General features: G+C 39.0%; 1 protein-coding gene across 1 annotated transcript in view; it reads right to left on the bottom strand.

The window, feature by feature from the left end:
• Positions 1 to 1,313: 1,313 nt before the first annotated feature.
• Dkk2 (dickkopf WNT signaling pathway inhibitor 2) overlaps positions 1,314 to 23,542 on the bottom strand; it is an 88,512-nt gene continuing 66,283 nt past the window's right edge. Inside the window, exons 2-4 of the mRNA XM_005357297.3 lie at positions 7,616 to 7,766; positions 6,440 to 6,595; positions 1,314 to 3,486 (exon numbers count right to left, since the gene is read on the bottom strand). Coding sequence (XP_005357354.1) covers positions 3,236 to 3,486; positions 6,440 to 6,595; positions 7,616 to 7,766 — 558 coding nt within the window. The 3' untranslated portion in view covers positions 1,314 to 3,235. The remainder of the gene's footprint in view (positions 3,487 to 6,439; positions 6,596 to 7,615; positions 7,767 to 23,542) is intronic.

The following is a 23,542-nucleotide window of genomic DNA, read 5'->3' as shown; positions in this document are numbered from 1 at the left end:
CTCGAATGAGAAGTATATAACTCACTTCGTCCTTCTCCTTTGGTGCTAACTGTGGAAGGAAGTGTGTCATTGTGCCCTGCTTGTCCATGTAGAAAATTTGAAGGGAAAGTCCACACAGCACGGACTCATAGAGTTCAGTATAATGTGTTCACAATCTCTCAGCAGTGCCTAATTTTTGTAAAGACCCTTGTCCATAGATGTATGTTATATTCTCTAGTATTAATTTTGTCTACAACAGAGTACTGGCAGATTATTTGGCCTTTGGAAAGACCTTTGTTCCTACTAGCCTGAATTTGAAGAAAGAAAAAAAAACGTAATTAAATAATTGTTCCCCAAATGATAGAGGGCGGTTAGGTACTTTTTGGTTAAAAAAAGAAAATGAGTACATTTGTCACTTCTCAGAGCATGTCATTTAGTGTAGTGGGAAAGAAAAAGAATGTCACTCATATGATTGTTAGCGTCTAAAAATACATTTTCACAAGGAAATACAAATGGTCTCAATTTGAGGGAATGAATGACTAGGAATACCCAAAGTGACTGATTAAAATGCTGTGGAAATTCTTCAGCCATGCTTCGGGGATCTTTAACTCTTTCCTGTAGCCCTGGGACTACTCTGCCTTCATTAGGCTGTGAGAGCCGCCTGTGCTCCCTCCCACTTTGTCACCGAATGTCTGCCTTTTGCATTTCCACACACAGGGCAACATGGACTTTCCCATCCACCCCAGTCTCATGCTGAGCATTGCCAACCAAACACGCCCAACCCTTAAGGCTCAGAAAGCAGGCAAAAACCAACTTGCCAGGAAGTAGATTTGAGTTAATCAGGCCCAAATAAATGGATTGATTTCCCTCCCCAGCTGGAGCAATTTCATAGGTCTTGGAAATGAACAAGTACACTAAACCTATTGGGTCTCTAGTTCGGGAAAATTTCTCCCAAGAAAGAAGGTTGTAGGGACTAGGGCACCTGCCTTCAAGTGTTTTTGAAGAAGAGTGTGGAAGCCTCTTCTTTAAAGAGGGTCCTGAAGGCAATGGACGAAGGAATGGGTGGAAATCACAGGTGGGACTATGCCGGTGTTCTTTATAATAGCAATCAGAGCCATTCTGTCTTGGGAACAATAAGCTGGGCCACCCCATGATGCTGAGATTCAGATGCTTCCCATTCAGGTTGAAGACTCCTACCACACCCAGTTGAAACCCCAAGAATTTGGGATTCTGTGAGCTTTTACCCACATAAGGAGACACAAGGCACTTTGCATTCAATTTTTTGAAAGAAAAAAATTTAATATATTTTATCTTATTATACATTTCCCCTAAATTACAAAGTCGACAGCTGCAAATATATTCTGCTACAAAGCTTTCTGTAAGAAACATCTCTATAAGAAAATACATCTCATTAACATTTCCTGTAAATAAATTATTTCAAATAATCATTTTTGAGGGGGTGGATATAAGGGAAGTAATGTGGAAACTAGATTGTAGTTATCATTCCTATGTAGGAAATTCTGACCAAACTGTGCCGTTTTCACATCACCAAGCTCATACAGCAAACATTGGCTTTTGGATGAATTAGCTTATGATTTTTTGCACACATGTGGAGCACAGTCCATCATCATCCTGGCAAAATGCATGCTGGAAGTTGAAACTCCTAAGGGGCTGTACGAGATTGCGTGTGGGATTTAAGTAAAACAAGAAAGTTGTGTGACTCTATAAGATCTGGCGATGGCTTGGTAACCTCTTTTTATCTCTTACTCTCTAGACATAATATTTAGAGCTGTGTTATATTAGGAAGTATTAAAGAATTTCTATAGATTAGAGATATGTTGATTTCACTTGTCAATACTTTTTTTTTAAACTCTCAATAGTTGCAGAAAACAGAAACTATGTCTTTGGCAGTGAAATTCCACTGAGAGGCTAGTACAGAAATTCCCAAAGACATCATCAGTCCAAAGCTTAGGGAGGACATAGGTTCCTTTTGTACCAGCTGGCTTAAGAGAACCCACTCTTAAAGATCCCCTCATATTTGATTATTTTACACCCCCCAAACTATGAAATATTTTGAGGCGAGGGAGGGCAAGTTGCACTGCACCGAGCTCTTCTGCATGGTAAATATCATGAAAAGAACAAACCCTCTGGAGAGCTTGAAGCTCCCTTGTGGAGCCCCCGAGGTCAGCCATGAAAATTAAGCCTGTGCTTCAGACACGTGATCTTAGAGCCTGGACAAATGATGAGGTTTCCTCTACTTCCCTGCTGGGCTCCACTCAGTATAGATGTCACTCCAATCTCTAGTGTCAGCTTCACCCTACCGGTCTCCAGCTACTCAAAGATGAATGTATTAGCAGATCTGCTCTATCACATACAGCGCATGTCAAAGCTTTGGCCAAACAGTGCTCACTCCATTATTCAGCTCCCCACATGTGTTGGACACCTTTAATGGTTTTGCAATCTGTGAAAGCTCTGCCCTGTGCTTGCACCACACAATGACCGGCTCTAGCGTAGGTAGGCCTCTTATTTGAGATACAGTGGCATTCCTTCACGATGCAGGGTTTGCTTTTGTCTCACAGCGGTCTTTAATAATTCAGGGGAAGAAATGAGTAGTGTGGGGAGACACATGTTTATCTTTTTCGGATGTTGAAAAGACAGGCCGGTACCTTGAAGTGATATGGAAAATATTAACAGCCTTCTTCTCTCGCCTACCAAGGCCTTTATTTGAGAAGTTGAAGCTGAGTTCCAAATTCAAAGGTGATTTTGGGGGGAGGGCATGTAAATTAACAATGCTGCATGCTTTTACTTCCTATTTATCATCTTCCCCGTGTTTTAGAGATTGTCTTATGCCAATGGACAGTGACACTAATTTATTAAACCATTACTTTGAGTAGAAATAGGGCTTTAGGTTATTTTTATAGTCATTGCCAATCTGAAGGAACTGTTCCCTCTAACTCAAGCCAAACTCTTGGAAAATCACACAGTATTTGTCAGTAATTTCCACGGTGTGCTTTCTTTTAATATTAGCATTTTCACAAAAGTGTACATTATTTACATAAAGAAGTTGCATAATGGAAACACTGGTTGTGCTTTGGTTGTCACTGTCTCTACGTCATTCAGTCCCACTGTTCTCCTGTGCTCCAAATCCCCATCACGTTCCGTGTTCTTCCGCGCTCCAAACGGGATGTTCCATCATGCCATAATGCATGAAATACACAAATTCACAGTCTGCTAGTGATAACTCTCCCAGTGTTTGTCAGATCTTCTGGCACACGTGGAGTCTGGCTTTGGAGGAGTAGGTAGCATCTTTCCAAACTTTGCAGGACAGGCCCTTTGCACAGTCACACCTCTGGAAAATCTCCAGCCCGTGGGACCCTTTCTTGCGTTGTTTGGTACAAACTTCCCCCTGATGGAGAACTGGCTTGCAGATTTTGGTCCAGAAGTGGCGAGCACAGCAAAATCCATCAATGCAGTCTGATGATCGCAGACAGGGGTCACCTTCATGTCCTACAAAAAAACAAATGAATAAAAAGGGTTACGGGATGCTTGAGAGAAATTTCTGCTTTATAATCAGCATTTAATGAACAGCTAGACTATTCACCTTCAATGTGTCTTAGTCTACATTTTCCTGTTTCTCTGTGTGTGTGTTTATTGTGTAGTGTACATATAGGCATGCTTTTTACTTGCATATGAGGGCATGTGAGGGAAGGTATGCAAGAACATGTGTACATGTGAACATGAAGGACCAAAGGAGACGCTGGGAATCATCTTCCATCACTCTCCCACCTATAGCTAGCTGATAAGGCTAGATTTGCCAACCAGCTTGTTGTGCGGATTTCCTATTTCAGTGTCCTGAGACTGAACTCACAGACAAGCTGCCATGTCCCACGCCACATTTATAAATTTTCTGGAGATTGGAACTCCTCTTCTCATGTTTGCATAGCAAGCAATTTAACCATGGAGTCAACTTCCTAGTCTGTAGTCTAACTTTAGATATTTTCCTGATGATTTTCCCTCTGTAGGGTGAATTGGGAGGGGGGAAGGTTGGCTTCAAGCTAATTAACTTGATGCCTTTTCAACAGGTCTCAACAAAGCTGTAAATCAAGAGAGCAGAAATTTTCAGGGACTCTTGACATCATTTATCAGTTGAGTCCAGCTGTGAAAGCAGAACTATTCACACCGGTTATTTAATGCAGAGAATTGATCACATGTGCGGTGGTTGAATTATAAGAGGTGGATCAGCTGCAGGAATTTACTACCACATTTAGGCCAAGAGACCCCCAAGGATAGGTGATGTCAGTATCCAGAGGCTAGATTCACTAACTAGAACCTAATGGCCCCACCTGGAAGCAACTAGCGATTGAAGGAAACACAGTTACACCAGAATACCAGTGGAAGCAGTGAGAGTAGTAAATGGTTTAAACCCAGCCAATGCATCTGACAAGGAGTGGTAGGAATACAGCCTACCAGAAGCTGTGAGACAGAACAGAGCAGAGAGATGACCGTCAGCTGTCAGGGCCACCAGGCTCAGGAGCAACCAAGAACTTTCTTAAAAACCTGTGAAATTACAAATCTGGGTAGTGTGTACACACACAGAAAGATTAAGTCAACAAATAACACTCTCCCACACACATCCTGGCTGCATTCATCTGTGTTTCAGTATAAGGCAGGAGTCGTCAAACTTCTGTGTTACTTTGTCTGACTGCAAATCTGTAACAGCTCCTCAGTTTTGCTGTCCTGTAAAACTCATCCGTAGAAAAGACCTATATGAACGGGTAAGTCTGTGGTTTTATGAGTCATTATTTAGAAAATCTGGTGATGCAGATTAGGCTCAAAGTTCATCATGTGGCTACTTGTGGTCTAAAGGATTCTCTAGCATCCTAGACATAACGACTTCAACTGCAAAATTTTGGTGTAACTCAGTAGTCATACAACACAAGATCTCTTTATGTTTGCACTCAGTACATTTCGAATGTAGTCGAACTGAAACAATTGGTAGATTTTGAATAGTGCTGTGACTTAGGAATCTTCTGGAATGAGGAAAGACACACATAATGGCAATTATATAGGAATTGGTTGAAATTTGTTGAAAGTACTGGAAATAATAAGAGATATAGAAAATAATTGAGGATCTTGGGAGATAAAGCAAAATGATGAGAAAATTATTTGCCAACATCTTTAGCATCATACATACGACTACTAGCAGTTCAAGGTGGACCAATGGGCCAGTTAGTTCTTTGAGACTGACTCTTTAGAAGATGAAAATGTGGGTTTTATGGTGAGACAAGCTATGGAAATAACGTGTTTAGAATAGGAAGCTACTTTTATGCATCATGAATTCCCAGAGAGTTCATCAAAAATTCCCCAAAACAGGGAGATGCTCTATTATAAATTTTTTAGACCACTATGTATTTTTAATCACATACATCTTGAAAGAGGAGCACTTCACAGATCACATGGGAAAAGTCTCTTTTGAGTATAAATGTGTTTTATGTTTTCAAATTTTTCCTATTAATAAAATATTTTCATACTCTTCAGGTTTGTTGGTGGTGAGCTGGTGGGAGAAGAGGACTTTATAGCAATGTATAACCCCATATACTGGCTGTTTCTCATAGACTGGTTATGGATTAATTGATTATATCTCATAGATAATGGTTATCTGATTGCTTAGTAATATCAACTTCCTGGATCTACAAAGGTGAGAAAAAATGGGCATGAATTTCATCAGCAGCAGCTAAATTTCCTCATGCATTTTCCACAATGCTTTATTCTCTGATAGGTTTGGACCATACAGGTTTTCTTAGAATATTTCTGCTCAGTTTTCACATGAAAAGAGAGACATGCTTAGAAAACAACATGGCAGGTCAGGCTATTGCCTTTCTCATAACATATACTTTGCAATAATTCCATGAACTCTCTAACATTTCCAAAATTAAAAATCAGTAAACTCAGTTTAAAATTGCCCATTAATGAACATTTCATTAATGGATTCATAGAACCAGAATGAATTAACTATGTTTGTCTCGTGTTGGAGAGAAAATTGCCCCCAATGGAGTGGCACTATTAGGAAGTGTGATCTTATTGCAGTAGGTGTAAGTCTTGTTGGAGGAAGTGTGTCACTGTGGAGGTGAACTTTTAGGTCTCATATATGCTCAAGATACCACCCAGTGTCAGGCCACTTCCCGGTGCCTGTGAATCAAGATGTAACAACTCTCAGCTCCTTCTCCAGCACCATTTTCACCTGCATGCTTGCATGGTGCCTTGCTTCCCACCATACTGACAATGGACTAAACATCTGAACTGTAAGCGAGCCATCACAATTGAATGTTTTCCTTTATAAGAGTTGCCGTGGTCATGTTGTCTCTTCACAGCAATAGAAACCCTGAGATTCTATTTTTTTTTTTACTTTTTTATAGAAGAAATAAAGAGTAAACAAACATGGAAATATAGGTAGTCGTACCTTTTATATGCGACATCTTGGTGTGTGGCCTTCCTAGATTCTGCCATCCCAGGTCATGGTTGGAATAGTGACCATGGTTCCGATCTCTATGCCGAGTGCCATCCAGAGCTGGAATATGAGGAGTCAGGATGCTCTCAGTGACCGGGATGCAGATGCCTGGAAATGAGGGTGTAAACAGACCACTTTTACTCTAACCTGTGATGTTCATCTTGAGCTGTGTTAGAAGACATTTATGTGCCTATTTCTTAAGCTACCTATTGTGTTTCTATTTTCTTATCCATTAATTCATTCATTCATTCACTTACTTTGGCTCTGAAACCAAGCTTCCTAGATCTGAATTTTCCCCTTTTTTTTTTAAGATAAAATGACACTGTGCAAACAACAACAAATTAGGAATAAAAACAGAATTAACCTCATCCAATTACTATAAATATATGCAAAGTACTTAGAATAGTGACATGGTGAAGAATTAAACCAGTGTCCAGTATTTCTTTCCTTAGAAACCATCTGCTAAGTCCTTTTTATTTATGAGCAAACCAATCTGGTCAAGCCTACACACTTCTCAAATGGTTGTGAGGTCATTCTCTCCACATCAGGTCCTCTTTATGGTGTTCACAGCAGGTTTATGCCTAGAGCCCAGAGAAGGCATGACAATTAGAGCTTGACTGTGTCATTTTCTATGGCTAAACTTAGGCTTCTAACCACTTTCTGCAATTACTTAATCATGTGTTATCTGTGATTGTTTTCAGTACATTATTAATGCTGAATAAATGTCTGCCTATGAGTTCGTTAGGCTTGAGAGCAGTCAGGCTACAGGTTGGAGTCCTTTGTTCTTGGTATATCAGTCATCCATTCTAGGACATCTTTAATATAATAACTATAATATAAAACTCCTGTTAACCTGATCAAGGGACTCACAACTACACTACTTGTCTTGGTACTCATATATTCAGCAAACAGAACATTTAGCAATTTTGCACACAACTCTTCAATTTCACAGGAGGAAGTGGCCAGATCCCAGGAAGCCCAAGTTTGGTATCTCATACTACACAAAGACCCAAACCCTGCCAATCCTAAAAGTCTTATAACTCAGTAGTGTGGATAAACAGGCATTAAAATCACCTTTACACAAAAACTTATGAGAAAGAAGAGACTGCTTAACGCTTGATCTCTTACCATTATTGCAGCGGGTACCAGGGCAACACATGCCGTCTCTATGGCAGCGTTTCTTCTTCCTCCGACACACCATACAGGCTGACGATCCTTGGTGGGGACTGTGACAGTATCTTCCAACTTCACATTCCTTATCACTGCTGCAAGGGTAGGCCTGTCAGCAGATAGGACAACACAGAAAGCAGTGGGTGAGGTCCTTGGACACTGGAAAGGCATTGAGGCAGCAAACCTTAAGGGAAACTAAGTCACATTTCAGTGCCTGAATGAAATACATCATTGTGCACTGTTCTGCACATCAGTTCTTCAGGCTTACCCTTAGCTGATGACTTCTGATGGTTTACAAACATGAAATTGGCAATAAAAGTTAAAGTGTAAAAACACCATGGAATTAAGACTTCTCATGCATTTTCATGGCCTCCTTTGGGTTTGGGATTTATACTTCATGCAGATAGACACCTGCTGTAAGAAAGGTAGGGAGAGACTCTTCCAGAATGATCTGAGAAACAACTGATGTGCACACAATGCCCAAAACTACGGCGAGCCTCCAAAACAAAGCAAAGGGCCCTGCCCTCGCTCCTACGTCCCCCACAGAGCATCAGCAGTATCCACATAACCAAAAGGACACCGGGCTTCAGTTACTCAGAGTTCTCAGGAAGCCCAACAAGGCTCTCATCACACCATCTCCTCTCAGCATCTCCAGCAACCATGCCTTCAATTTGTTCAGAAGAGACTGGTTAAGGATGCATTTCTCCACCAGCAGGAAGTCCTGAAAACTTCTTGAGCTGTGTGTGAGAGTAACTCAAAAGATAAAAGTGAGATAGGGACTCCAGCCATACACAGCTTGCCTTTCAGGAGTTGGTGGAACATTTAACATGTACATGTTCTGAGACTGTGATGTCGCACAGCACACTCAGGCTTAGAACATTGAGATAGGTCTTTTTTTTTTTTTTCTGAAACAAACTCTAACTTTAGCTTGTGTTTGTTGGAACTCACCCTATACAACTTTGGTCTTGAACTTTGAACTTGTGACAATTCTTTTGCTTCTGTCTTTACATAGTGGAGTTATGAGCAAGCATGACCAGGGCTAGTCTCATTTTATTTTTCTGATTTTTAGAGAAATGCATTCATTTTCAATAACAAATGCAAACTGTAGTTTTGAAAGCTTTGGTTTTTGCTTTGAAGTTTGCATAAATGATATACGGATGAAACTGTGGATAAAATGTTTGTGTCTCTAAAATAATTATTTTGGTTTGGGTGTTTCCATTATGAAATCCCACTTGATGTTCTGACCCCACACATTGCTTATTTCCTTTCTCCTTCTGTCTCTGTCTCCTCTCTTTTCCTCTTTCTTCCTCTCTCTCTCTCTCTTTCTCTCTCTCTCCCTCTCTCTCCTTTGCACTATATGTTTGCCGTGTGTGTCTGATCATCTTCAATTAAAAAAAGGAAGTAGAGATGAAGTTTATGTATGAGTCTGGGGGGAAATAGATTTTATCCTCATTACAACGTCTTATTTGTTGAAAGAATAACCTTGGAAACCATTCACTTCACATGATTGCACAGTGGCCATGCATGCAGAAGATGAATTTGTATTTGTAGCCCACTTTACACATTGTCAATTTACCTTCAAGAATCTGAATGAAGCTGGATTCATGGTAGTAGATTGTTTTTCAAGAATCCAAGACTGATGAAAACAAAAGAAATGTCACTTCCCGCCTTGCCACACTCCTTCCCCCAAGCAGTTCACCATCTTCCCATTTAAACTCATTAATTTTAATTGAAACACAATTCACATGTTTCTGATTCATTTACATTCATTTCATCAAATTGTTTTGCAAGAAACATTTGATGTCCTACAAGTCTTTCCTTTCTCAAAAATAGGACATGTTCTTTCAACAGAAACAAACACGTGCCATCTAAAACATCATGTGCTGTTTTCAACTCGGCAAATTCTCAAACTATTCCGAACAGAAGGAAGACTGGGTCTTATCCATAAAGAACAGACTACATTGGAGAAAAAAGTTGATTTCTAAATTTAGTTTATTTTAGAAATGTTTAGAAAAACATTAGTTTGAAGAAGGAATGACACAGGCAAAGACAGTATTTAGGACATCTTTAGCATAAAATGTTTTAAATATTGTGTGCTTGGAACTGAATGCCCATACACAAATTCAAGAAGGAATAATTAGAAGTGTTTGAAGTGATTCTAGTAATTTTAAATAGAAATATGGCTTCTCTTCAGCTCATAAAACTTTTAGCTATTGTAAACTCTATGAAGTGAAATATATGAACACACACACATACATACATATATATATATATTCCTGAAATATTTTCAAAAAGGGAGCATAATAAATTGAATGAAGCAAGTTTGAAGAGAAGCATGTGACATTAGGAGACAAAACTTGCTTTCAAAAATTCGTGTCCCCAGCCCAGATTGACCGAGGAATAAGGCCTTTTTAGCCCATTCATTATCAAGAAAACAAACGTAAAATGGAGGTCTAATATATTAACAATACACATGCATCAGCTTTGATGCCCCGCATTTCAGTGAAGCATTCTGGACAAGGTATTTCACCACGAACATGAGGGCTCGGCCACTTGTCATCCCAGCGGTGCCTTTCTGTGCTTGATGCTCTGTTATTAAATTGTGTCACAGGACAAGAACAGGGAGAGGAAGGCAGACAGAAAAACAGGAGGCCTGAAGGACTGACGGACGTAGGAATGAATGAAAGAATGTCTGGTGAGAAAAATAGACATAAATCAAACAGCCATTTAGAAAATTTCACAGACATACCTTCATTTCCCATAGACGTTGTTCCCAAAAGGCTCTTACTTGGTTCCCATTTGAGGGAAGCCTTCTGGCCAACATAAAGTGAGCTTGAAAGCCTTAGCCAGAGTCTCAGTTTAATATTAATAACATGCTCACCTGGTACCTGTTTCAGAGAGTTAAAAGTAAAAGGCTGATATGTTTCTTACTACAGAAATTAATAGCAGTGGATTTTTACAACTTTCTTGATATGGTCTTTAAGTGAAGTCTAGATAACGATAATATGAGGACCAGTGGGAGTTTACTAAACCAATAGTCAAGGGAGAGACCCAGAATGCAGACACCTGCATTCTCTCTCCACTAAAAACTTCCAGAACTGATTAGAAATCCCACTTTGTCAGCATTCACAACCATTTATTACCCAGACTCAGGCATGGTTAGGACGTAAATTAATTAGGGACACCTAATAAAGGGAGATGATTAGCCATAAATTAAGAATGTGTGAGAGCTGCCCAGGATCAGGCCAAAGCACTGAGGCATTCATCTTGCCCCTTTCTAGTCTAAAAATAGAGTTGTTTCTACAAATAGTTACACTGGCGATCATTATAACCATGACAGGAGCTTAAAAAAAAAGAGTAAACACATTGAACACAGATTGAATTGAAGTCTATCAGAAACCAACATTTCTCTTTAGTACAGAGAGTTTGAAGTACATTTCTGCTATGCTAGTTTGGAATGTTTTTTTGTCATTGGAATGGGGGGAAAAACAGCATGTAGCTTTTAGAAATACATAGTGTGATCAGTGGTAGAGACTGAGTGTCCCAAGCTTGCCTTGGCATCAGGCCGCATCCCAAGGTATCAGAAGCAAGAATGGGTCACAGTGAGGATTTTACAACCATAGAGACAGGGTTGGGTCTTGATGACCTCTGTGCTGGATACAGAGATTACAAAAGTAAACTTGCCCACATCTGTCTTATGCCAACAGCCTGTCCTGCAGCAGCTGTTGGAGAGACCAGAAACGGGAGGGAAAGGGAAACACAGCCAAAGCTAGGACAATGATTCCAGTTCTTGACAGCAGTTCTGACAAACTGTAGAGTAGATTTATAAGCTGAATCCCACCATGTATATAATGATAAGTAGAGTTCTAAGGAGCAAAGCAAAATGAAATGTACCCATTCCATCTTACTTGAAATAACTGAATCTCTTTTCCTCTCTTTACTGCCAAAACTTCTAGGAGAAATGGTTTCTTCATTCAGTTTTATATATAGGATTGAGTTTATTACTGTTTTGTTTTGTTTTTTTAAAACAATAACAACAACCACAAAAGCTCCCCATCCCTTTGAACTGTAATCACAAGATCAGTTCTCTGGGATCATGAGGAACATTGCTTCAGGTTTCTCTACAACACTGACCAATGAGTAGACCTTGGCCACAACCAAGCCTCCCACGTTCTCAAAATAATGATATTTTTCCTGTTTGATGAGGGAGGCTGGGAGGTAGAAGAGGAAGAGACAGAAACATCACTCATTTATGTGGGATGGCTGGCCACCCATCCGGATTCTTGCAAGATCGACCTACTTTTGTTGTTGCTTCAATCTAGGCAATCCTTTGTCCCCTTGAGCACTGTTTGCAACAAGCACGGAAGTTGGCTGGAGCCAGGAAAACGTCATCAGATGGGCAGGCAGAAGACAGCCTGTGGGGGTGGAGGGCAGGATGGGGGACAACCCAGCTGTGTGAATGAAAAACATTTGAGTGGATAGAGGGCGTGACGGTGAAGTTAGGGACCAGAACATGTCTTGGGGCTCCACAGTCGAAGCATAAGCAGAACAAGGCTGGCCATCACACTTGGGAAACCATAGCCTTTTCCTGACTCTTTAGAGAAAAGGTTAATTTCCCATGTTATAACGCTCCACCTGGTAGATTTGTCTTTCCACGAGTGCATAAGGTACACTACCGTGAAGGCATGCATTTCAAAACTACACAGGAAAAATTGCACCACGGGAGTGCTGTGTGGGCTCTACCCCAGTTTGGTTATGGGCAAAGCTCATCAGCTCCTTTTACACTATGACCTCCAGGCACGCACCTTTGAGGACTCAAGGGTCATGCTGGGAGGAATGAGCTGTATTAAATTTGAGAGAGTTCAGATTCTCATGGTGCGCAGAATATGAATGTTTGGGATCTTTAAAGCAGAGGTTTGGCTATGCGCTCAGCAATCAGTTTATTGCTGAGCCCTGGTGGACTAGTAGTAGATAACTACTGGTTATCTTCCAGGTGCTTTTTTTGGTTTTTCGAGACAGGGTTTCTCTGTGGTTTTGGAGCTTGTCCTGGAACTAGCTCTTGTAGACCAGGCTGGTCTCGAACTCACAGAGATCCGCCTGCCTCTGCCTCCCAAGTGCTGGGATTAAAGGCATGCGCCACCACCGCCCAGCTTCCAGGTGCTTTTAAGAGAGATCTGTAATCTGCAAATGTTTTGCTGGCTACTCTAAAGATGTTTTTTGACAAAAAAAAATATATGCTCTTACACATGTAACATCTAAAAGCTGTCAACATTTATCTGTTTGCTTTGTTAATATAATGCTTAATGTTAAATAGTTAGCAACATTAAGTTCACATCAATTCAATATGGCTCAACAAGATAGATATAAAACAGCATATTCATCATAAAATTAATTGCAGCGTATTCTTTCCATGAACATTTTCTCTTCAGTTAAATTCTGGGGCTTGTACTCAGCTAATTTTGAAATGCAGAAGTCATCATCACAACTTTGAATGCTTTGCTTCCAGATTTTCCATGATTTCATATAAGAATTCAGGATAGGGGCCAGCAAGATGTCTCAGCCTGTAAGGCACTTGCCACCAAGACTGATGCACTGGGCCATTCCTAGTGGAAGGAGACAAAGACTCCCTGAGGCTGTTCTCTGAACTCCATAGGTATGTGTATGATATGGCACATGCACTCCCATTCACACACACAATAAATAATATCTAAATAAATGACAAACATGAATAATTTTAAATCAATCAATGGTAACACAAAGAACATAAGATTTTAAGACAACGTGTTAAAAATAAAATCACTCAAATCAAAACTTCAACCAGGCCGGGCGGTGGTGGCGCACGCCTTTAATCCCAGCACTTGGGAGGCAGAGGCAGGCGGATCTCTGTGAGTTCGAGACCAGCCTGGTCTACAGAGCTAGTTCCAGGACAGGCTCCAAAACCACAGAGAAACCCTGTCTTGAAAAACCAAAAAAAAAAAAAAAAAAAAAAAAACTTCAACCAGGTGATACATGTCTGTAATTGTAGCAGTAAGGAGACAAGACAAAAGGATTCCAAGTTCAAGACCGACCTTGGCTACATAATGAGTTCAAAGCCAGTCTGTACCATATGAGATCCTATAACACACACACAACACAGAACATAAAAGTATTTACGAATTTCGCCTATATTTTCATCTATAATGTGTTAAAAGATGTGTGAACTTAGTTGTAACCCTAGGTGATTTCAAGAAGGAAGAACCACAGATGTTGAGGATCTGGAAGCGAATTTAGTCAGATAGCAGTGTTGTGCTTCTAACACTGCTAGGAGACACAACCTCACAGCTAACTTCCTTATCTTCTGGCTCTTATAATCTTTCTGTCCCCTCTTACACAATGTTTTTTGAGCCTTGGGTGCAGAAGCTGTTTTGTTGATGTATCTATTGGGACTGGGATATACAACTGTGTGTTTTGGTTGGTCAGTGTTTGCTTGTGGTTTTATATAATGCTCTCTATCTGTTACAATGAGGAGGGTTTCCTTGATGAGGGTGGAAGACTACGCTTGCAGCTAAAGATTTGGAGCTATCCCGTAAAGTTTCACCAACATAACAGCCTAAATATGAGATGAACAAGGGCAATGATAGACATGTCCAAGTGGAAGGGGGAAAACCCATAAGCCTTCAACCTTACACAAGGAGCTACAGGCAACTAAGTAATGCTCAGAGTGGGAAAGAATAGTCGTTCTCCAGCTAGTTACCTAACACCAAAAGATCACACTGGAAAGCATAAATACAACTAACGGTATACAAAGGGAGAAGGCTATACTTAAGAACATATATATATATATATATATATATATATATATATATATTTGTATGTATATGCACATGCATATGTATACATCTATGCATGTACCAACAATCAATAAAAATGAGGTCATGAATTTGAAAGAAAGCAAGGAAGGTTATGTGGGGAAGTTTGGAGGAAGAAAAGGAAATGGAGGAATGATGTAATTATAATCCCGAAAAGAAAAGAAAAAGTGAAGAACTAACCAAACAATGACAAAACAGCCACTGGATCAACATGACTGAGTCTACTTTAAATTTAGTTATCTAAGAAGAATAAAAAGCAATTCATGTGGTTCATCCCATTGCATATTTTTTTTAAAAAGAAAAGATAGAAAGTTGAGTTTTGACACAAAGCTTAAAATGCAGGAGAATACCTGTTAATGTTGCCAGGGTTACTAACTAGAAATAATGGATTTCTCCTGGTAGCTTGAAAATACATTAGTTCTCGAATCAATTCAGAAAATCCCAGTAGGATCCAAGAGGATAAGTTAATTCTATGGAATAAAGGTTAGGTAATCTCTAACTTGAGTGCTCCACTCAGTCATTTTTCTAAAATTAATTTTCTATTTGAGATTATAGAAAAAATATATTCTTTTTCCCTTCCCTTTTCACCATTCAAACACGTCACATATCACTATCCTTGTTTTCCTTCCTTTTCCTTCTTTTTTTCATTGATTTTTGCTACTTGTACTTATGTATAGACATATATTCCTAAATACAATCTGCTCAACCTGGATAATGTGGCTCACGTGATACTCACATGTCTTCAGGGATGACAGCTTGGTATTAGATAACTAATTGGTGTACTCTTCCCTGGGGAAGATTATTCTCTAGTGTTAGCATTCTTTAGTTGCCTGTTGCTCTTTTAATCGAGAGAGGGAGAGGGAGAGGGAGGGGGAGAGGGAGAGGGAGAGAGAGAGAGAGAGAGAGAGAGAGAGAGAGAGAGAGAGAGAGAGAGAGAGAGATTCTAAAAAACTCTCTGAACACATCTCGTGTTCTATTCTGTGACATTTATTTCCCGTCGGGGAGTGAATGGGTGAGCTAACATTTCTGTCTGGTCAGAGAACTTATGGAAACATAAAGAATGTGCTTTACCTGGCTCTTCACTATTTTTGTATTTTGTAGGTCTTTCTCCCCTCATTCTGTTTAGGCATTCCCCCTCATTCAGAATGTATAGAGCAAGCTGCTCATATCTGTGGCCCCAGAAGGACCTCAGCATGTGCATAGGTGACAAGGCCTGTGTGTTCTGTGCTCCTATTACTGAGTCCTTTATAACTCTCTGACTGACTGACTTAGTGTAATTATCCAAGCCTAAACAGAGGAGTAAACTGCCAATTTAATGTTCTCTTCAAATGTTTGGTTGATAGCAGGAATAGAAAAAATGTCATTATAGTCTTACAAATTTGCTTGATTTCATGTCTTTAGAAATATATTATGGTAAGGCAGATTTTTATAACTGTACTATTTAAATTATGCCTCCAGATTAATTTGTTTTATGACTCTTGGATAAGTTGGTAAGTTTCATTGGTCCCTTGATAAAATAGACATATATTTCTACTTCAGCAGTTCTTACCTGCTTACTTAACCATAAACATTCCATAGATTCTCTTTAAAAACTGCCTACCTACTCATGGATTCTTTTCCTGGACATTCTGCTTATATTCTCATATTAGATGGTGTCCAGGAGTGTCTTTTAATAGACTCTATTCTGATGTACACACAATAAGGGAAGATAGAGAGACAGGGCTTCAGAGATGCTGCGTGGAATAATGATACATACTTTGCAGGTGTCACACAGATGATGCAAAGCGAGACCACGTGATGGACCCAATACCTTTTCCAGACATCAAGGGTCCACATGAGGATTGCTTGCATGGCAACAAGTGCATCTACGAAAGTGATCCACTGGCAACACCTCTTTCATTTTTATTCCTAGTACTTGTTCACTGTGCTTGGAGGAGAGCTCAGTACTTTCCAGAGCTCTGTGAAAAGTAAAGGAAGAGAAACACACATACACATAACAGCGTGACTTGGGAAGAACACACTGTGGACTCAGAGCTGTCAACACATCCGTTATTGCTGCGCTGTTTTGTATCCTCATGTGGTATACACCTGCGTCATGTTGGCAACGGACAACTATGTAGCTTTCTCTGTATCCTATATCCTGAGGGTAGACACAAAACAAAGAGCTTTCATCCCCATACAATATATGAAAGACAGATCCTGTGAGTGTCCATTAGTAAGTGTTCTTAGAATGGGTTTTCCTTTTCTCAATGAAAGGTCTATTTATATTTAAAAGCTGCTATTTAGATAGGTATGAAGACATAAACTTTTAACTTACTGCTTTCAAAAGACTTATGATAACAAAACAGGCCAAGGTTGATAAGTAGTTTTGTGTTCAAAAAATAAATACTTGGAAATTTAAATGTCATATGAATTGGTGATTAAATGTTTGCTTACATTATCGTGAACTAGAAAATGATGACATGACATTGCAGTGTGTTTGTAATTATATACATGAACATATGTGTGTAGTAATCATATCAAATTATCTCAGGAAATGTACCAAAGAAATACATGATAGAGTTTACCCATGGGAAAGTAGACTAGGTTAATGTTGAGAATAGATCTTCTAGAAGAACATTTAGGTTACACACAAGCCTTTAAAAGTATTTTATAATTTGCACCAGATACACGCAACCCGCCCCAAATTAATACAACTTTTTAAAGAGCTAGTATTTAAAATTTAAAAGAGTTTCTTACTTGTTTTTAAATTATGCCTTATGTTTTTGTTTTAGAAAAGAACAGTTTTCCTTAATCCAAAGCTTCCTACAAGAGCTTCAAGTAAAGACTCCCTAAGAAAATTGTTCTGAATGAGTTCATAAATTTCACTGTCTTAGAACAATATGACTATCAATTAAACATTCAAAACCATATTATCACACACATACATAGACATCAATGCACTGCTCTAACAATTACTTGACTCAGCTAATGTTTGTTATTATCTTGGCTGATTTCACTTGCTATAGAGCAGTCAAATGGCAATATCTCTCTAATCTTGTTGAGTTCTCTTTCATTTCCTTCAGGAATTAGGTCACACGAAGCCAAGTAGCCACTGGCTACATTTTATTCTAATTCTGAGGAAACAGCTGATACAAGCAGATAAAATTTGAAAGACTGCTCATTTCTGGTCAAAATGATGAAAAAGAAAAACCCAGAAAAATATCTCATTAATGTTCATTTTGCAACACAAGAACTTTTCCCCATACTTGTTGAGAATACTGCGAATAAATATTGAAAATTATATACTGCTCCTTTTAGAGCTTAGAGGCTGTAAATTAGAAGATATTCAGAGTTTGTCCCTCCAGGTGTGCCGGTGTGGAGAGGCACTGGCTGACTTGGAGAGAGGCTGACCCAGGGAGTTATGGCAAGACCTGTACTCTGTAGCTAGCATCAGATTGCCCTGACTAAGAAACCTTTTATTAACACAGGGCAAGGTTGTGAATCACAGTTATCACAGGCAAGTCTAAGAAAAGCAATTAACCAAGAGCTATGATATCTCTAGCCAAGGTATAAGAGTGTTTATGTAGATAATTTGTTCTATCAGCCACAGGGTGAAGGATTAGAATAAAGTCATTTGCCTCTTAGGAAAAGAAGGAAATGATGCTATCTCATCTGATAAGAATTTTACCAGTCTTATTCTTTGCAATTTCAGACTGATGCCTGAATTTATGATGTCTACAGATTACATCCTGGCATCTCCAATCTGTCCTTTGTTAAGGAAGGCTTTGTGTCCTGGTCCTGGGGCTTGTTCTTGGATGTTTGGGTTGTTCTGTTGACAGGCAGAACAGATCTCACAGAGAAACCTGTGCACAAAGTCACACCAAGTACACTTACATTGTCAATCTGAATTCCACAATCCAAGACAACTCTGAATGTTTGAAGCAATTTCAGAGTTTCAACTTTATGCTAGGGTAAACGTTTCCCAGTGGAGGCGTGCTTGACTTTCTGACAGATGAAATGTGATAGCGGCCAAGGTCTTCTATTTTTTTGAGACATTTAAAAGATGATTGAATGGAAAAGCCTTAGATTGGAGAATAGTTTTACGTTTAGTTTCTGATAATAGCAATAATACTACCACATGTTATTTATTAAAATAAAGCACTTTTCCAAAAAATATCAGTATCTCAATATACATATGGACTTAGTTCTCAGCCTCGTACCCCTACGAACCAATTTAAATTCTTACTGTGTAGAAAAAAATGAAGGAAGGTCAGCACACAAGGGGCACGGAGATACGTGTCTCCAGAACAATATGGTATAGAGACTCATTGGGTTAGCATCCATTTCTGTGAAAATTTTCTTTCAAAAGCATTGGAAAGGAAGGAAATTATAAATTAGATGATGGATGCTTTGAGTTTTGGTGATCCCTACTATTCAAGTATCAGCCTCAGAAATGTGGTCCATCTTGTGATGACATTTCCAATGTGTTAGTAATCCCAAAGAGAACATGCTGAAGACATTGGTCCCCCACCACCACCCACATCCCAGGGCAGCCGCTTTTGTGTGGTGACCCAAGCACTCTCAGTAGAGCAGAGGGGGGTCAGAATATTTGTTACCAGATTAAACAACAAAAATAAATAAATAATGTTTTGGGATTAAGTCATGCTCCTCTCATCCCGTTGGCTCTTTCTGCCTGTGCAAAGAGTATGCTCCTCTGTATTTCTGCTGCTTCCATTTGTGGGTCCCTGGTCATTACTAAGGAGCCCCAGAGGTGCTGGCATTGAACTCCTGTTAATACCTCCATATCTGACCTAACATTCCCACAGCCTTTGCAAAAAAAAATTATGGGGTTTTAAGATGTGAGTATAGAGGAAGGTGGTGAGAAAAAGAGGAGAGGGTAGCCAAGAGAGCAAGAGTTTCCATGGGGATAGAGATGGGTCTGTATTGCCTTTATACAACCAGAGGGCTTTTCTCACCATAGGAGGATCATGAAAAGGGCCAATGTAATTTTTAGAGAGCAATGTTATGGTCATTCCAAAACTCTTTCACTTAAAAAAACAAAACAAAACTGTGAGCTTGTCAGTGGTGGTACACACCTTTAATCTTATCTCTCAGGAAGCAGAGACAGGGGGATCTCTTTGAGTATGAGACAAGCCTGGTCTACAAAGGCTAGTTCCAGGACAGGCTCCAAAGTTACAAAGAAAAGCTGTCTCAAAAACAAACAAACAAAAAATCTGTACTTCATGCCATACATTCAAATGTATTCAGAGCAATATTTAAAACACTATACAAAGTCTTTCCAGTGTTGTTTGATCATTTTAACCAAAGAAGAAAGCTATATTACAGTTAAGATTACCAGAACACATTTGTTCTTTGTTTGATGAAGAATCTATTTTCCATCTACCTCTCTAGGTTTTGTGCCATGCATTCTGGCTACACGGGATAGATGCATGTTCTCTAGTCAACCTCAACTCCGTGGCTCTTTGTTCAGAAACATTTTCCCCTTGCCAAGATCACTCTTTCTTCATCCCAAGTCATCATTAGGATATCTTTATCTCATAATTCAAAGATTACATCAACTTACTTCACTTTTGGGCAACTCTCCAGGTTGAGTAGCCACCTCCAGTTGAGATGAACTTGATGTTTATATCCCAGATATAGGGTGCTTATCTGTACTAGGACACAGAGCACACTCTGTTGAGTTCTTTGCCTACTTTCTTTGAGTGAGAACAACATTTTTTAAATCTCCATTTCCCCAGTGGTTACATAATATTTGGAATGTATTAGCACCCCTCAACATGTCTTCTCTTGAGTTAATGAGATTTCACTGTAACTGAGGTTTAAATTCTATAGAATTAAATTGACCAAAAAAAAAAAATTTAACCAGGAATGATAAAAAGTAAAAGCTCAAAAACTAAGGCTGACTTTGTATGTTTTTTCATACTCATTTTTAAAGCTGGTTAAATCTTATATAGCCTTTTCTAGTCTAGGAATCTGTATATATTTAAGAAGAAAGGACTTTGGAGGATGAGATATTTTCTGTCTAGGAATTTCGCTACAAACGTCTCACCAAATCGCTGGCTCTGCTTTCCTGAGTGCTATCATCAGCACCTTGCCTTATATTCCCCAGAGTTTTCACCTACAGGTTAGCAACAGTGGAAAGATATTTATAAGTAGCCACAGATTGTCTCTACTGTAGAGGTAATGATGTCCTGATAGTTATCCGGTGCAGTAACTGTCTTTGATCTCTTTCCTAATTGTCCTCTGGAAATGATTAAGATTTGTGCTAGGTTGGAACACTCACAGTGGATATTTCTTGGATGAGGAGCTGGTTCCCTCATGCTCCTAAATACTTCTTTCCATTGTTTCTTTGAATTTTTCTCTAGATATTGTCTTTTGATTATATATCAAATGTGATAGTTTCCTAGTACATATATACATATATAAATGTATGTATTATATTACACACACATATAGTATTTATAGGTCTTGAACAAAATGCTTTTCAGCTATTGTCTATAATTATTGTTCGTATGCCCTCAACTTCCATAATCATGCCAATAAATAATTGGAATTTTAGGAAAACCCATGTAAGTATTAGGTCCTGTTTCTAAATTTTACAACATGCAGATGTTTGTAAAAGATTGTTTATAGCTTTATCTGAGTTCATATTTGGTACTTTCAGAAAGATACTATGAGACTCTTTGCTGGGCAAAGGGGTGAGAATTAAAAACTCTGCCTTTTAGTTTGAATGTGTCCTACACATATTAATTCCACAGAGAATGTCACTCTAGTTTGAAAAGGCTGAACACTTGTAAGGTTCATGTATATTCCAGTTGCATAGAATAGACCAACCAGAGTGTTGGCTTCTCTAACATTGTAGGAAAAGGAAAGACATTCACACCTGGGCACAGCAGGTATCAGGCAGGCTGGATTACATCTGATTATAACATTTCCTGAGTTAAATGTGATCACCAGAACTTCATTCATACAAACAAGTCAAGTTGTTTCCACACTAAGATTAGATGAAGTATATATTTTTTTTAATAAAAAAAACAACATTAGCCAGGCTCCTGTCTGAGAATAGATCAAAAGCCTACCAATCTGTTCATGAACTGGTTTTCATCTACCCTCCTGGAGCACAGCAATGCACACACTGATCAAATGCTGCCTGGGCTTAGAAATAGGATGGATGGAAACGCCAAGAATGAGCCCCTGAAACCAGACCACCATAACAATGAGAACTGGAGCTGTCTTTTCATTACATACACATCAGAAATCCTTACCACTTGAAATTATGCTTCCAAGAAACAGTAGAATGACTTTCTAATACAGAAATATTAATAAATATCAACAAATTCAATTCTAAAAAGTCATGCCTTGCTTTCTGGAAATTATTCCAGTACAAAATGAGAGGATTTCAAAACACAGTTCCACAGAATGATCATTTCAAGGTGTAATCAGCCTGTTACTTATTATAAAACAACAATTAATATTTAACAGTAACTGTGTATAAACCCTTTTGTCTTTGAAGTTAATACTAACAAATTAATTATCTGTCACAAACTACCAGTATATGTTTGGAGAACTCCAAGAACTTTAGCATCCATGTGTGTCATTTTGTCATGTCTGCGATGGGATCCCTCCATGGTTAGATATTAAATAAACATTCTTGCATGTACACAGACAGGGTAGCAACACACCCACATCACAACATCTGGCTGGCTCAGTGCTGGATCCTCAACTCATACCCATTCTAAGGCAAAAAACATGTTTGGAGTGATAGAGGGGTATGGTTTTCATTGAAGACAAGTTTAACTGAGAAGAACAGAGAAATTGTCTGGGAATTCGGGTGCATAACCCGGGTGTGGTAGCAATGAGCTTTTCCCATTTCTTACTAGAGTTCCACAACTCTCCATGTAAACCTCAACCCAGCCACAGTTCCTGAAATCCACCGTCTCACAGGCCAAAATGTCTCCTCCTGCTACCAGATGCCCCAGTCCCAAAGTCTCACTGCAGACTGCTCACATATCCATGAGACCTTGACAACAGCAAGTCCTAGAGGCTGCAGCTATTTTACAGATGTGCCTTTAACAAAATGGTTTCACAACTTCCCTGCCCATTTCACTGTGTCTGTTATTTTATAAAATTATAAAGAATAATCTCTAATCTTTATTACAAATTGCAAAGTGAATTGTAATGAGTTTTCTTTGTTTCCAAACATGTGAAAATTTATTAATTCCCTTTCTTATATAGGGAAGAACATGAAGGAATTATATTGCCAACTCTTAATTTCAGTGGTGGTGTTTTGGTTATTTTTTTAACTTGGTTCTTTACAGATGTGACTGAAGTGCTTGTGGATGGAATAACATGATAGTAATGAGCTAAAAATGGTCAAAATTTTAGGACCAGAATGTGAGGGTTCAAACACATGATTTCCTCTGCCTTTGTGTTTGCTAGAAATAGCCATCAAACAAAACAAAAGAAGTTTTGCAAATATAGACAAAATGCTAAAATTAATCTAGTCATAATCAATCCCATACATAACTCACATAATTTGATTTTTGCATACAGAGTCTGGGTAGAATCTTGGGAATATGGAATCAGAATTGTCCCTTGGCCTCTTTTTCTACTTGGAGTGAAGAAAAGGTAACCTTCAATAAACTGTGTCAGGCTAGAAAGACTTTTGATCTTATAAGAAACTTCAGAGACTCCAGAATCAGGCAAATTCACACTGTACTTGCAGAAATATCAATGCATTAACTAAACTTAGAAACTGATATTCTCAACTCTGACCAGAACCACAGACCTGTAATTTTAGTTACTCAAAATGTTGAGGCAGGAGCATCGCATATTCATAGTCTATGTGGGTTACATACCAAGTTTCAGGTCAGCATTGTGAGACCAAGTTTCAGGCAACTTTGTGAGACCATGTCTCAGAACAAACAGTAAGGTTTAGAAAGAGTATCAGCCTGTCAAAAACAAATTTCTGGGTCTAGTTACCTGTGCCGAGAGAGAGAGAGAGAGAGAGAGAGAGAGAGAGAGAGAGAGAGAG

The sequence above is a fragment of the Microtus ochrogaster genome, chromosome 21 (assembly GCF_000317375.1).
Source record: "Microtus ochrogaster isolate Prairie Vole_2 chromosome 21, MicOch1.0, whole genome shotgun sequence".
Classification (NCBI taxonomy): domain Eukaryota; kingdom Metazoa; phylum Chordata; class Mammalia; order Rodentia; family Cricetidae; genus Microtus; species Microtus ochrogaster.
Note: the sequence above shows the minus strand (reverse complement) of the source record. Positions and strands in the feature narration are given on the sequence as shown.